We start from the raw sequence: 15,047 nt of genomic DNA, 5'->3' as shown, positions 1-15,047 counted from the left end.
TAATATGCTAATTCGCTAAGCCCACACCCCAATTCTACATCTGGCCTAAACCTGCAAACTTTCAAAAATTCATTGACATTTTGCATGCCAAGTCTCGTGCAATAATGAAAGGTCTAGAAGAATCAATGCTGCAATGCTTTATGGTTCAATTCCATTTATGCGGTGGCACCATGGCTGTCACTTAAATTCACGGAGCATGAGACTAAATTTTTATGGGTGGCCCTCCCTCCCCTGGGCCTAATGAGCAGGCTTGGAAGGGCCTGGAACAAATTCCTCAACTGCCCTTTCCCTGATGGTAGCACCAACATCCCAACACCAAGACAGAAACAGAGAAAAAGTTAAATTAAATGAAAAGTACCACCTCATTAAAGTGAATACAGACTAGATGAGAGCCAGTCTGGGCATCCAGCCCTTTCAAAATTAAATTTTCACTCGCAATCGAGCATGCAGATATTTCTCTTGGTTTTTCTGAAGCAACTAGCAGAACAGTTTCTCATTCAAGCTGAGTGAGCATTAACTGTTCAACTTGTGATTTCTGGAAAAGAGTGTGCTGTCTTTATATATAAAAAAGACAAAGGTATAGTTTTCAATTGACTGAAGGCAGTAATTAAATGCTAGTTGTTGATTCTCATTAAGTCTCTAATAGGCCCTGATCAAGAGTCAGATGAAACACAGGGTGAATTAAATAAAATGTTTCATACTTTTCAGCGGATAAGTGAAGTGAAGTGACATTCAGCCAAGTATGGTGACCCATACTTGGAATTCGTGCTCTGCATTTAACTCATCCAACGTGCACACACACACACCGTGAACATACACCCGGAGCAGTGGGCAGCCATTTTATGCTGCGGCGCCCGGGGAGCAGTTGGGGGTTCAGTGCCTTGCTCAAGGGCACCTCAGTCGTGGTATTGAGGGTGGAGAGAGTGAGCAGCACCAGGTTCCTGGGTGTGTACATCACAGAGGACCTCTCCTGGACTAACAATACTGTAGCACTGGCCAAGAAAGCACAGCAGCGTCTCTACTTCCTCCGCAAATTGAGAAGAGCCAGAGCCCCGGCCCCCATCATGTGCACCTTCTACAGAGGCACCATCGAGAGCATCCTGACTAGCTGCATCACTGTGTGGTATGGAGCTTGCAAAGCATCCTGCCGCAAGTCACTTCAATGCATAGTGAGAGCAGCTGGGAAGATCGTTGGTGTCTCTCTCCCCTCCCTCCAGGACATTTACAGCACCCGTCTCACCCGCAAAGCCCTCCCCATTACAGGCGATCCCACCCACCCGACACACAGCTTCTTCAGTCTGCTGCCATCAGGGAGAAGACTGCGGAGTCTCCAGGCAAGGACCAGGAGACTGAAGGACAGCTTCATACATCAGGCTGTCAGGAAGCTGAACTCCCTCCCGTCCTTGTCCCCCTCCCCTCTTTTACCCCATGCAACACTGAACACTGATACTGTGATCATGCCACTTTATCTATCTCTTTCTTTATTTTTCTACAAATGTCCTCATTTGTATATCTGTATAGTTGTATGTAGATATGTTTAAACTGTATTTATCCGTATTTGAACGTCTAATGTCAGTGTCTTAAATGTTAACTGTAATGTTATCTGAGAGTAACGCAATTTCAATTCTCTGTATGTATGTGCCGTACATGTGGAAGAATTGGCAATAAAGCAGACTTGACTTGACTTGACTAATAATATGATTAAAGCGGTAATTTTATAATAACAAAAATATTGCCGTATCAACTCTGGAAGCAGGACTGCTATTTTCTTTCTCTCATATTCTGCTCGCTTTTCTAAACAAAGCCGTCTGTCAAAATAGTCTAATGTAATGTTTTAGACACAACAAGGGAGGCAGGACAAAACGCTGTCACCAGAATAATATTTTGAGTGCTCATTTTCCATCCACCCTCCATTTGTAGAAGTGCATTTAGACGGAACTACTACATCAAAAAGTGTCAGGCGAGATGTTTCCCACACATTAACACCTCAGATAGCAGGCTTTTTTGCTTCCTGTCAGATATTGTGTCTTGAAAGCACTGGGAAGGCTATGCACAAATCTCTGCCTTACTTGGTATGTTTTGGCCCTCGGCCTTGTCTGTCAGTGTCTAAATTGATGCCTCCTGAAAGCTGGCACTACTCTGTCAAAGGTGGAGGGGTTGGGTGAAAACAGATGAAAAATGAATGAGCAAGGGATGAGTGCCAGGTGAGGGAAGAGGTGGTATCTCCGGCCTCACCATCTTTGCTCGTCTGTCTACCCCTCTCTCCTCTAACTTCCTTCTTCCTAGAGCTTCCTGGTCTCCTCTGTCCATCTGTCCCCATCTCTACCATAAGTTCATGCCTTAGTGAGCATGAGACAAGATCAGGTGCTTGAGTAATCTTTGTTCTCACCGGTCTCAGAGAGGAGCTTGATGGACTCGAGAACACGCTCAGTGTAGACGCCAGGTTCATAGTTCTCCATCTCAGCATTAATAATGTGAACCACACGAGCGGCTCGGCCGCGGATCGCCCCTGCTGTCCTGTCCAGTGTGTCCACATCCCCCTCCTGCAGGGCGATCACACACTTGTTCACATCCTCCAGAATGTGGTTCTCTGAGGAGAGATGAGATAAAAAAAAGAGGATACACATTCAAGCATTACTGTTGTCCAATAAATATAGTCACTTTTGGAATTTGACATTTTTGAATGCATTGGAGATAAATTCTAACTAAATTCTAATTAAAAAGCAGGAGGGGTGGGGGCGGGGGTGGGTACAGCATGTGCTCTAACCGCTCCAACATTCTTCTAGAGCTACTTGCAAGACAACAGACCAATAGCTTTCAAAATGCACCTCTGGGTGGACCTAAATGTTAGTTATTTGTCACTTATTCTGCTAAGATCCTTCTTTAAGTAGCTTATACAAAATTAAAACCTTTGTTTATCTTCTCATTTCTTTCAGGCAACAGGTCAAAAGAGCACTGCCTTAACTGATCTATAAGCTGATCTGTTTAGATTTGGATAAAGCAGTGTAGGTGAAGAACAATACATTTTCTTGCATGAAGGCTTTTAAATAAAGCACAACATGTTTAAAATTAGGCTCGGCTAAACCATAAAATAAATACATAAATACAGGTTATTTTTTAAGAGATTCAAGAAAAACCTTGGCTATTCTGATGTTCTGATACAGCACATCTACTTTACACTTTAATTTCCTATTTCTTATCAAAGCATTGATGATTCCTCTGCTTTTTCAAGACACTCTGTTTACAACTTTCCTGTGAAAGAAATTACATACAATTGATTATTTTTACTTTTTTTGCAAGCAGAACAAAATCAATTATATCTAAAATTTACAAGAGCACATGCAGGGCTCAACAATAAGGATGGCCCAAGGCCAGTGTGAGAGCCTTTCAGGCCAGCTGACATGCTGTCACATGCCATATTGGCCCAGTGCTGCATTGTAAATACATACTGCATTGACTGATCATATATAAACTTTTTGTCACTAAACTTAAGGTATGTAGATGCCTAATATACTCTATCTAGAGCTATTTTAAACAGGTTCAGCTCCAGTTCTAGATATAAGGTGGGCCATAAAACTCTAAAGGTGTACTATAAAAGTAAAGCGTGACAAAAAAAATATGGTTGTTGAAAAAAAAAAAAGAAGAAAAAAAGTAGTCCATGCCAGCTATCCAAATATTTTCTTTCTGAGGCATATAATAATATGTTGCTAAAAATGTATATTTATTTTGTGTCCAGTGAAAATGTTGGCAGGGCAAATGCGAATCTGGCCAGACCAGCATTTCGAGAATAATAATAATAATATAAAAATCCTTATTGCTGAGTCCTGACATGTTTTATTCACAGGTTTGCAGGAGAATATTTCCAAACTGGAATGCACTACACCAGTTTCTGGACAACAGGTGGTGGGCTGCATACCAACATTGCCTCCTGCTTCATTTCATACAGCCTAGACCTGTCAGATATACAAAAGATCTGGCCCACAACATCCAGGATTGCATTCATTCATTCATTTGCTGTGTATTTAGTATTGACTTATTATAATCTCTACCTTGAAATCCCTGGCTATAGTATAAGTATACAGTATTAATTCTAATAATTTGTGTGCAGGATCCAGACAGGATATACTACACTTCAGCCAGCAAAATATGGCAAAAAACGAGAAGTAGATGGAGAGTTTTTTCAGAGGTAAGAGGTGAGACTGTGAAGTTGGCGTGCCTCATTTGCAAAGAAAGAAGAATTATAGAATTCAGTTTACACAGTAATTACAAGATGAAACACAAGTTTTGCCATACGTTAAATATATTAAGGTTCTGCAATATATAAATGTATTGTGGAAACTTAAATTCCTGTAGAGCTGCTTTGCAACGATTTGTATCGTAAAAAGCGCTATACAAATAAACTTGCATTTAATTGAAACACTTGAAACACTTGTTAAACATGATTATATTGTCTATCAGCAAAACTGGGTGAACTATCAGAGAAAACTTCTCCATACATATTCACAGCATACATTATATTATATATAATGTATGTAAATAGCAAGAAAGGCGTTTAAGAATTTAATTTTTTTATGAATTAATTTTTTTTTTTTCATGCAGTTCTGTATATTATCGTTAAAAGCCATACATAGTTTTGAGTCAAATGCTCAGTTGAAGATTCATAGAAACAATAACTGGAACCAAAGTGTATGTCCATTGCAAATACAATAATCTTTTTCATGAATGCAAACCAAGACTTAGAGCTGTGGACAAAATAACAATACAGTGTTAACACTGTTTCAAAGCAAGGCTACACATGCACAGCGTCATAACTGTTCATATTTATGTTGAATTATATGGCCATTTACATTCTTATTGGATGGACATTCCCATTAAAGATAATGGGATCTTGATGGTGGAGGCAGCTGACATTTTAGAGTGTCCATTATAAAGAGGGATAAATAGAAATGGATATATTCTACCGCTGTACTCAGGGTGGAGAGTTTAGATGTCTAGAGGAGGATGATGGATGTTCGCATCTATGCAATAAAAAACTCTTACAATGTTTTAATAGTATGGATCTACAGAATGGCTGCTTGTTTTCCTGTTCACCACCGGGCAGTAAGTACTCAATGGTGGTCTCAAAAAACCATAGAATACAGCAATCTGTTTCCATTTTACCTGAAACAGACAGGAAGTCATCAACTGAAGTAATGTCATCAACGGCCTCGGTCAGGATGCGTACTTGCTTCTCCCACTGGTCCTTGAAAACATCCATGTTGTCCTGAGCAACCTTGCTTTGAGGGCGTGCGGCCAAGGTCAGGGCTGCATTGATTACCTGTGAGAAGGAAAATGGCATGATTCTGAACCTTACCTAAATCTAAAAAACTACAAAACTAATTGTAGAGTCACGCTGCAGACAAATGGTATAAACACAAGAGTGTCTTTTTAAACAGACATTTTATCAAAGCATGTGCATATTTTCAATTAAAATTATGTAGTTGCACATTTTTGCATTCTTTATGATCCTAGAAGAGCTTCTGCTTTTACAACTTTGAGTCATATGACGTTTCGTAAAATCTTAGCTAAAGTCAAATTTGTCTCTGCCAAATTCTCTTAGTAGTCCTTTACATTGCTGAGAGGAAATGACTTTGAACAATTCACAATTACTTCCAGCATTTTCTAGGGTAGCTTCACTCGCAGAGGGTCAGTTTATTAGAGTTGGAATGTGAGATCTGTTACTGTGAAAATGTTCCATGAATCGTAATACCTCAATTAAACTGAAATTTTTAATTCCAGTCCAACCTTACAAATAACCAATTTACTCCATGGTCAGTCTAGATTTTTTTCTGACACATATTATGAAGAACTGATTAGTGCATGTTATTCCAAAGAGATTTCTGAATGCCTCAACTTGGCTGACTTTTCATTTTGGAGACAACTTTTCACAATCCAATGCATTTTCAGTGGATACAATCAAATTGATCTACATTTCTTATAGTTACATCACAAAAATAAGGCTTTGCCAATGCCATTTCATACTGACTTTGAATAGACCATATTCCTCTAATACACATTCCCCCAAATGATTATCACTGATCATGTTGTCTCTTAAAAAAAATGGTGTAACGTAACAAAGCCTTTTTTATGTTTCCATTGGATTTTTCCTCTGACTGATTCCTCACATTTTTTGTTTCTGAATGGGTTACGAACAGCTTTTCATGTTGACTTCGAATAGCTAAAAAAAAATAAAAATAAAAATCTAATGTGAGTCATATTTTAATAAATATGACAGGTCTGGATATGTGCCTGGCTATGCTCTTCTCCATCATTTGAGGAATAACTACTGCCATCATCAGTAAAAAATGTTCACCAGCATTTCTTCTAAAGGAAATTCTGTGATTTCCATGGCTGGTTGTTGCAGCGGGCAAATAGTGCTATATTAAATAAATAGTTTTGCAAATAAGGTGCATTATAGTGAATAAGTGGTGTAATGTGTTAAGTGAATTACTATTTGTCAGCACCGAATAAAACTGCTGCAAGACGTTACAGAAAACTGAATAGTGGATGGATAGCAAAGGTTCAGGCCATTTACCTGAGGACACAGGCTATCGATCTGTGTAGCAGCCATGCGCACCAGCTTCACCCCCTCCTCGTTGTTGGAGATGGAACAGGCGAGGTTGGCCACCTGAAAAACGAGGGAGAGAGCGATATCAGGGGGTCATTTACACACTGAGGTTAAAGTGTAAAGTGACCTTGTGGTTCTGTTTGCCAGATTTCAGTAAATCAGGCAGGTTAGACTAGCATTTGGACAGAGGCAAATAAAGCTCCCGAGCAGAGTGCACACATATACAAACAAACAGTCCTTTTTGCTGTTCATGTTTGAAGCTATCAGTGCTGTGTGCAATGGATAAGGATTTAATGCTTGGGTTGAGAAAGCAATGTCAGGGCAAAATATGTACAGAGAGTTAGGGCTCATTCAAGTGTTAGATTGGTATTTGTTATTTCCCAGCGTGAAGAACATGATTTGTGGGCCCCTCATCCCCTCTGCTCGCCCGGCCTCAAATCATCTAGATTTGCTCTCTCTTTTACTATTTTAAAAATAGCGTCTATTTGAATAATTGACATCAAACACACTGAAATTTGAATTTTTACCAGCCAATCTCCTGGACATATTAGAGGCTGCCTCTTCATGTTCTCCTCTGAAATGATAGAAGGACAGTGGTCCGTTCAGAGGCTCCCATTGCGAAAACATAATTACCCTGAAAATGTCAGTGGACATACTAATTGGAGGTTGCCATGTTTCTGTTATTCACTCATAAAGTAATGTCGATTTTTCCATCTGAAATTTCCACCACAAGCACTTTGGGTTTATTAACAAACTTCACACGCACATGTAAATCATTAGGGCAGTTTACCTAGAAAAAATTGAAAAAAAAGTGACAGAAAAAGTGTTATTAAACTAGCAGATGGCTCCTCTATGCGCAATACTTCCTTGTCTAATTTCTGCCTGCCTGCAGCCCTCAGGTTACCCATCATACAGTGCATCTGGCAACTCCGGATCGGTGCATACACGTGAATACACGTGTAGGATGAGAAAAGGTCTCTCTCTCGTGTTTGCTCACTTCCATCATCAGAAAAGCATCTGCGGAGGGAGCGCTGGCCAGATTGGATGCTAAAAATCTGGCTGCCTCCCCCTCCCCTCCTGCCAAAAATGTCTGGTCCAACAGAAAACACCGGAATATTGCTCAGAAAGTTTATATTTTGGTGACACGTCAGACCTCGATGAAAGGCGCTAATAGGCGTGTCAGTCCTGTTTTGATAACAATCCAGAATTGGTGTTCCAAGCATCTCGTCCTCTGCTGGTAAATCAGATTACACAGCAGTCACGAGTAAGGATTTTGACGGCGTTAAAGTGGCATATGCCTGCTGGCAAATACAATACGACTGAAGCCATATCAGCGGGCTTCTCTTCTTTTTTTTTTAAGGTAAATCGAGGCAAATCAAATCTGTGTTAGAAGATTCTTGCTTACAGCCCTTTTCTCCTGTTTACCTCTGACAGCTCTGAATGCTTTGATGGATCGCTCTTGCGTTTAAGTGTGTGCTTGCATGTGTGTGTGTTTAGCTGCTGCAAAAAAGAGTAAAGACTGAAATGCTTGAGGGTTGCACATGATGATGTGTGCAAAAAAAAAAAGGACTCCTTCTGAAATGATTCTCGATTGATTCCTATTTTTTTTAATGCAGCATAGAGGCAACGTGTTTACAGATCCCATTCGAAAGCCACAATATACCACATGCTTGGAAGCTGTGTTTTTTTAATTGAATTGAGTCTCTCTGAATTATGTAGTGCATAAAATTTCCACCCTTATATGAGTGAAGAGAGTCCTTTTTCCATTGACATGATCCCCTTAATGAGTCGTTCTCTCAGAAAAAAAAAATAATAAAAAATACAAAAGCTGTTACTGGGATGGCACCCATTCAAAACGTCCTTTCCTATTTTTTAGCATCTGAGAGTGTCATTCCCAACTGTCAGGTCCAGCTTGCATTTTAGAGGTGGAGTCAAGCCTAAATGGAAGTGGGCACCAGTTCTTCCACCTTATCGGTGGAAAAAGGGGCACAACACAGCAGCACAAAGGGCCGGATGGGAAGGTAAGGGGTTGTTTTATACACCAGGCTGGCAGTGTTAAACTCACAGCATTTGCAGGAAATAATATCCTGTCATGTAGTTGGGCTGTTGCTTCCCTTGGTCCTCACTAGTCCTTCATGGTCTGAACACACAGTCAAACCAGCAGCAGCTCCTGGACGGTAGCCAGAACTGGCCGATGCTCCAGCACTCAATTCTCAGAGCTGGATACCAGCCAAGACACAGTGTCCGGCCAAAAATACTAATTGCAATTATCTAAAGAACCACACCTCCTTTGTGAGTCCTTTTTATTTTCTCAAAGAGAAGGCCCCTGTTAGGTAGCCAAGGATGTCAAAATAATATTCATGAGTTTCATGCTAGGTTGAGTCAAGCGTGTGTGCGTATGCCCTTGCATGTTAGATTATTTCAGAGAAAGAGAGAGCACCGTGTTGTCTCTATGACCGACCATTATGTGTTGTCTAGTTAGAACTTTATAAAAGAACTATTGATTTCTGAGCGTTTCATTTGGACATCCACATCCTGTGTATCGGCCTCACCATTGACTAGTCTTAAAAATAAGATTATAAAATATGCTATTTTGGCATAATCAAAAGCAGCATAACATGTACCCACTGGGTACTATATTAGCAAACACTGCCGGAATCAACTTCAGGTCAAGTCTTCTGTGCACTTCAGATGAGATGCATTTGGATGGCACAAAAAGTTATTTGATATGTAGAGCATTTCAGAATTGGTCATTTACGAGGTTCCATTCAGGTTTCAACATACAGTATTAAGGCAGCTCACTAGCTCATAAAACAGAGTCTCTGCCTCCTCACTTTGTGGACATTAAATCAGAATTTCAGACACCCCAGCACTTCTTGCTGGAACCATTCCTGTCAAAATATAGGTATTGTTTATTGTATTTTCCTCTGGAAAGGGAAAAATTGAACGAGTGCATCTCATCTGCAGGCTGCAGTGCTCACGGACAGAATCTAAGAGAGAGAGGAAGTTGATGTCAGAAGAGAGTCAGTTAAATGTGGGGCACAAGAAGGTGTTAGCCTGAGTGCTTCCCCCTATTCCCAAACCGTACCCCAGTCAGAGTGCAAATAAATCAGCCTGTCAGCATAGATGAAGCAGAACGGCCCACTGGGGGGGAAACAAACACAGGTCGCTAAGCGTGACCATGCGAGAGCTAACAACAAACCTCAACAGCAAAGTCCCAGATGTTTGAAACCTGATGACCCCTGACGTGTCTACAGGGAAAGTTGGAAAGGCCCAGACAAGTTTACATACTGGTTTAAATGCAAAGTACAGGAAAAGTACAGTACAACGTGTGCCTTAAATACTCACAGCACCGTTTCTGCGTATGTATTGGGAGTAGCAAGTTCCTGTACTTGCTTTGCAGCAACATCAGCAATAATTTACAACCACAGCAAAAACCAACAGCAACATTCTGCCAGAAATAAAGTTCTTCATGATAGAACTTTATTTCTGTTCCCCCCAATTCCCTATGCTCGCGAGGCTTGGTAAGTGTTAAGATGAGGTCACATATATGAATTTCACATGAGGGTGAAAGATTTCCCAACAGATTTCACATTGGTTTCAGTTGGTCATGCAAATTTGCCACACTGACCAACACAGCAGCCAGTAAGGAAGGAGTTTTCCTGTGGTCATAATAAATCGAAAAAAGAGAGAAAAGTTCAACGTTAAGCCTACAGTCACTGGACCGTATATTAAAATGCAACGGATGGAATATGGCTGAAAAATATCCTAATAACACAGCACATCTTCTCATTTGACATCTCACGGAAGTAAATTAGCCTTTCTGGCTTCTTACACTGACACTTCTGCCCAACATGGAAGAGTGTAATAGAGTCAAAGCTGGTGGGCCTGTCACAGCTGTGGAAGCCTGAATCCCTCAATGGAGCTATATTATTAGAATCTACCTGTCCCTAGCCAGTATGCTACACTAAACGCCTCCAGCTAGCACACTCAACTGGGTCACAGGGCTGCGGTCTGGAGCAGGTCAGCCATCAGCCAAGAGGCCTTTTTCTCCCTCAGGTTCTTCTGTTCTTCCACTCTTCTCTCTGTCAGGTTTTCTTTTTGAGAACCTGAAAAGTCCCCATTAGAGCTAGAAGGCTCCAAACTACCTCAGTGAAATGTTAACTGTCACCAAAGTTCCGCTAAGAGGCCTGAATTTGATATATGGGGTTGTCATAAATAGACATCATGTGGAGATAATGAGATCTGGCATGAAGGTCAATATGAAAAACTATCCCAGACCCTTCAGAGGTTTAGCCTTGGTGAAAATGAAGGGTTCGGTGTATGCATGGGTACATTTAAACATTTCAGCAAAGTGTAAGTTAATGGCTTTTGAGGAGCCTTTAAAGCAAGTTTAAGATCTAAAAGAAGAGAAGAATGGAAAATCACCATTAACAGTCTATAGGACCAACCTTGATCTCTCTCCACAAATATAACATGAAATAAATATTATGCCTGCTCCTGGTCTATTTCATTTGATATTAATAGAAATAACACTGGTACTGTCAAAATTTTTAAGAATGACATTGTTGTTAGCATTGCTGCTGCTGCTGTTGTTGTTGGCATCATCCTCATAAACAGGGACTTCCCTTCTGAAAATACTATTACTAAGGATGTTATTATGTAGAATTTGACATGATCACTATACATTTTTATTAATTTTTTTAATGTGAAAAAGTGATATTATATGGGAATGCAAATGATGATGATGATAATAATAACAATAATAAATGAATAATGCCAATATTATTGTAGTATAATTTAGATAATATTATAGTTTTTATTGTTTTTTGAGTGTTTTTAGACGTTTTTTTTTATATGTATATTGTATATGTTTTTATTAAATTTTTTTGTTTTATTTAACTATGATGACACTGCATAGAACACACCTAAAACACTGTACTTTTTGTAAGTGTTAAAAAAATATGATATCAAACATTATCCGCCACATGATCAACATATAGACTGCAATAAATGGGCAAGCTGTAACACTGAAAATAAAAGCAATATTTTGGACAAAACCATAACAATATTTAATTTTAGTCCTAATATGTTGGAAAACAGCAAGGTACTTACATTTCTTCCCCATTAACAGAATAACACTGCACTTCTTTCAGCACTCTACTGATGTTAGCTGGAAAGCTAAAAAACAACTTCACTAGGAAATACAGGAGCTAGTGATAAGCCTCTTCAATTTAAACCCTGGGCACTGTAACAACTATCAAAAATGCTTTCAACCACATAGAAGTGCATGGAGGGCCGCACGCACACACACCGTCCCAGGTTAAGTCTTATTTGTCTCCAGAGTCTGTAATCTTAATCATGCGAGTCACAGGCCTTGCTTAAGAAGTCAGTGAGCGTCCACACTACTTTCCTCGACTAAGTCACTGTGCCAAGGATCTTATTGCCTGGGAAACCTGCAGTTTGGAGTGTGGCATAATTAAGTGCCTCACAATCAGCCAGTTGATAAACAAAGCCTGAATTGAGGCAAATAAAGGAGAGCCAACCAAATGAAAAGAGAAAGCTTGTCGAAAGCCATGTTGATTACTTTTCTTCTTACTTCACAAAAGGAGCAGTGCCTGCCATTGTTGGCTTATATTTCTTACAAAGTGAATGACATTTGCAACTGGTAAGACCAACCACTGGCACTTACTAAAATTATATTAAACTAATTTAAATTTAAGGGGATAAATAATCAAAAAATGTAAATTCTGTCATTCCGTTACGAACCCTCACGTCCTTCCAAAGTTTCTTTCTTCTTTAGAACATAAGCTGTTTTTGCCCATACAATGAAAGTCAAAGGGGTACAAAACAACTTTCTGCCCATTGACTTGCATTGTCAAAAAAAACAACAAAAAAAACAATTGGTTGAACTGTTCCTTTAATATACAAATACATTTGTTTGGTTGTTGTTGTTATAATTAAAGAATATCATACATCATGCAAACATCAGCAAAATGCTTCTTGCAGGAACATCTATTGACTGCAATAAAATAAACCCCTCGTGTCTTTTTCATTTGTCTGCTACTGCATTTGCATTTAGTTCTGTTGCATCAGGACTGATTTGGGCTAGATTAGATATTGATTGCTATTCTTGTGACTGCAGCCAGTGTGTTTTTAAATCAGACTCTTCCTTTCTTAGTTTATTCTTTCTTTCTTTCTTTCTATTTGAAACTAAGTAGGTAAGAAAACATACAGAAGAAATTTTACTATCTTTTGGGGGTGGGAGGAATTTTATACCAAAGTACATGTGTACTGTATGATACATACATGTTATTTTTTGCAGATTATTCAAAGGAAAAGTGGTTTCTTTTTTTAATTAATGACACTGTCTATTAAATAACATGCTTTATAAGTGTGTTCTCATTTATATCAAATGAACAAGTCGGGTGTAAGTGCATAACAAATTTGAAAATATAACATTATTTAATATACACCATGTCAGTTTCACAAATGTATATCCATGTGTTTGCTGAGTACATTTCTTATGATCCAAATATTCAACATAGCTATATTTAGCCTCTTTCATATCAGAATCAGGAGAAAATATCACAAGTGTGCAGCAACCCAAGATAACATCAAACAATTCCAAAAGACTATTTTAAGGGTTCATATGAGCCACATTTCATGGAGAAGAACCAGCGCTGTGAAATTTAATTTAGCTGTGTGATTTTTAGCTTATTAATGAGTTTAACAACTGACAAGCGACCGCAAGGAATAAAAAGTCGAGGCCCAAAGCACTGCGCGGATTGGCATATAAACTCTAAATTATTTTGATGAATTCTAAATATGATTTATTTGCCAGGACATGGAGAGCTTCTGTCTGGGTACTGGCAGTTATGGTGGAGATGGGTACCTGGAGAGTAATTTCCAGCATATAAAAATTTACTGACTTTAGTGTGGGACATGGGAAGGTAATTGAAAGCAATATAAACAATCCATAAAGCTGAGTGGACATGCTTGACTTTGTATAAGTGGAGAGGCAAGGGGAAGGGTGGCGACTTTAATCACTCGGGGCAACGGCCAATCGGACCACACTGATGTATTCAGGGGTGGAGAATTGAGAAGGATGGATGCCCCAGAGGGTGATAGAGCGGTATGGGCCAGGTGGTTCATTGCCACCCAGCTGCAGTGGCACTCAGAGACGCCCTACTGAAGTCCTAGCTAAATCATTACCAAAAGATCTCTGCTCAGTGTGAAAAGTGACTTCCTGTTTCAGCTCAAGGCTGTGTGGGCTGCTCTGCTTCAAATCAGGGGTCAGCTCTCACGGACTTATGCGCCCACAGAGAACATTTGAATTGATTGATGTTACTCTCACTTCTTGCACTCGGATCCCGACATGCCTTTAAATTGGAGTAGATAATAGGTCTTCAACATAAAAAGCTTGAGAAACTTGGAAGGCAATGTGTGACTCCCCAACTTCCCAAAGTATAAGCAGGCAGCTTTCAGCTTTCACTGAACTATCGATCCCTCCTCGTGAGGGTGCAAGCCAAGCAGTTGTGCTTGGCAGCGAAGCCCAATTATGAAAATGGAGTCAAGCTTGTTCTTTGTAATTTCTCTGTATATTTAAGAATACTCCAGGGCCACCATTTAAAACTGTTTGGAGATAAACAATGCATTTAAAAGTGTTTGGATGGGGAGAACGCTTGCTGAGTGCAAAACAGAGCCGAGAGAGACAGACCCCTTTGCACTTGGCATTAACATGTGATTTCAGTGATCAATTCACAATTGGAGATCACTTGACTATATTAAAATCCATAAGTAAATGCACCCAAAATTTTGATAAGTTTTTTACATTTGCAAGTAGTCAGGGACAAAGGTATAAATGATGCAATGTACTGTATGAAATAACTGTTGTACTACAAGTAATCATTATTTTTCAATTTGATGGACTGGTTTCTCAAATCTTCATGTGTTTTTTCTCTCTCTCTCTCTCTCTCTGTCTGTCTCTCTCTTACACACACACACAAACACACGGAAATAATGAATATATCAATATATGTATTTTTCACAATGTGAGAGCAGAATGTACAGAGAGAGCCAACAGCCCACAATAGAGCACTTAGTAAGAATAAAATATCTCTTGGCAATAGAATTTCTTTAGATTTTATGATCAAAAAATGAATAAAAATGAATGAAAAAAAAAAACTTTTTCAAAATACATTTGCCTTTTTCTTTATATTCTTCTCTTGTAATCTAAAAAACACAACAGGCATATCTTGCGATCTGGTCAACCCATGTAGTGAACAACATCCCATGAATTATTACCATGGAAACTGTTTGGATTCCTTTGTTTTTCTTCCCAAATCCTCACTCACATTTCTTTCCTGTTATATTTTCACAGGGGCACTTTAAAATATAATTTTCTAACCTAATCTTGACTTCTAATCTGATTTTCATC

At 39.3% G+C, this 15,047-nt stretch overlaps 1 protein-coding gene across 1 annotated transcript in view; it reads right to left on the bottom strand.

Moving 5' to 3' along the window:
- The window catches only part of LOC306872021 (catenin alpha-2), a 471,996-nt gene that overhangs the window by 16,965 nt on the left and 439,984 nt on the right, over positions 1-15,047 (bottom strand). The window contains exons 10-12 of the mRNA XM_079420336.1: positions 6,575-6,667; positions 5,161-5,317; positions 2,390-2,590 (exon numbers count right to left, since the gene is read on the bottom strand). Coding sequence (XP_079276462.1) covers positions 2,390-2,590; positions 5,161-5,317; positions 6,575-6,667 — 451 coding nt within the window. The remainder of the gene's footprint in view (positions 1-2,389; positions 2,591-5,160; positions 5,318-6,574; positions 6,668-15,047) is intronic.

Source organism: Barbus barbus (assembly GCF_936440315.1).
Source record: "Barbus barbus genome assembly, chromosome: 7".
Taxonomy (NCBI): Eukaryota; Metazoa; Chordata; class Actinopteri; order Cypriniformes; family Cyprinidae; genus Barbus; species Barbus barbus.
The sequence above is the reverse complement of the archived record's forward strand: the minus strand, read 5'-3'. Positions and strand labels throughout refer to the sequence as shown.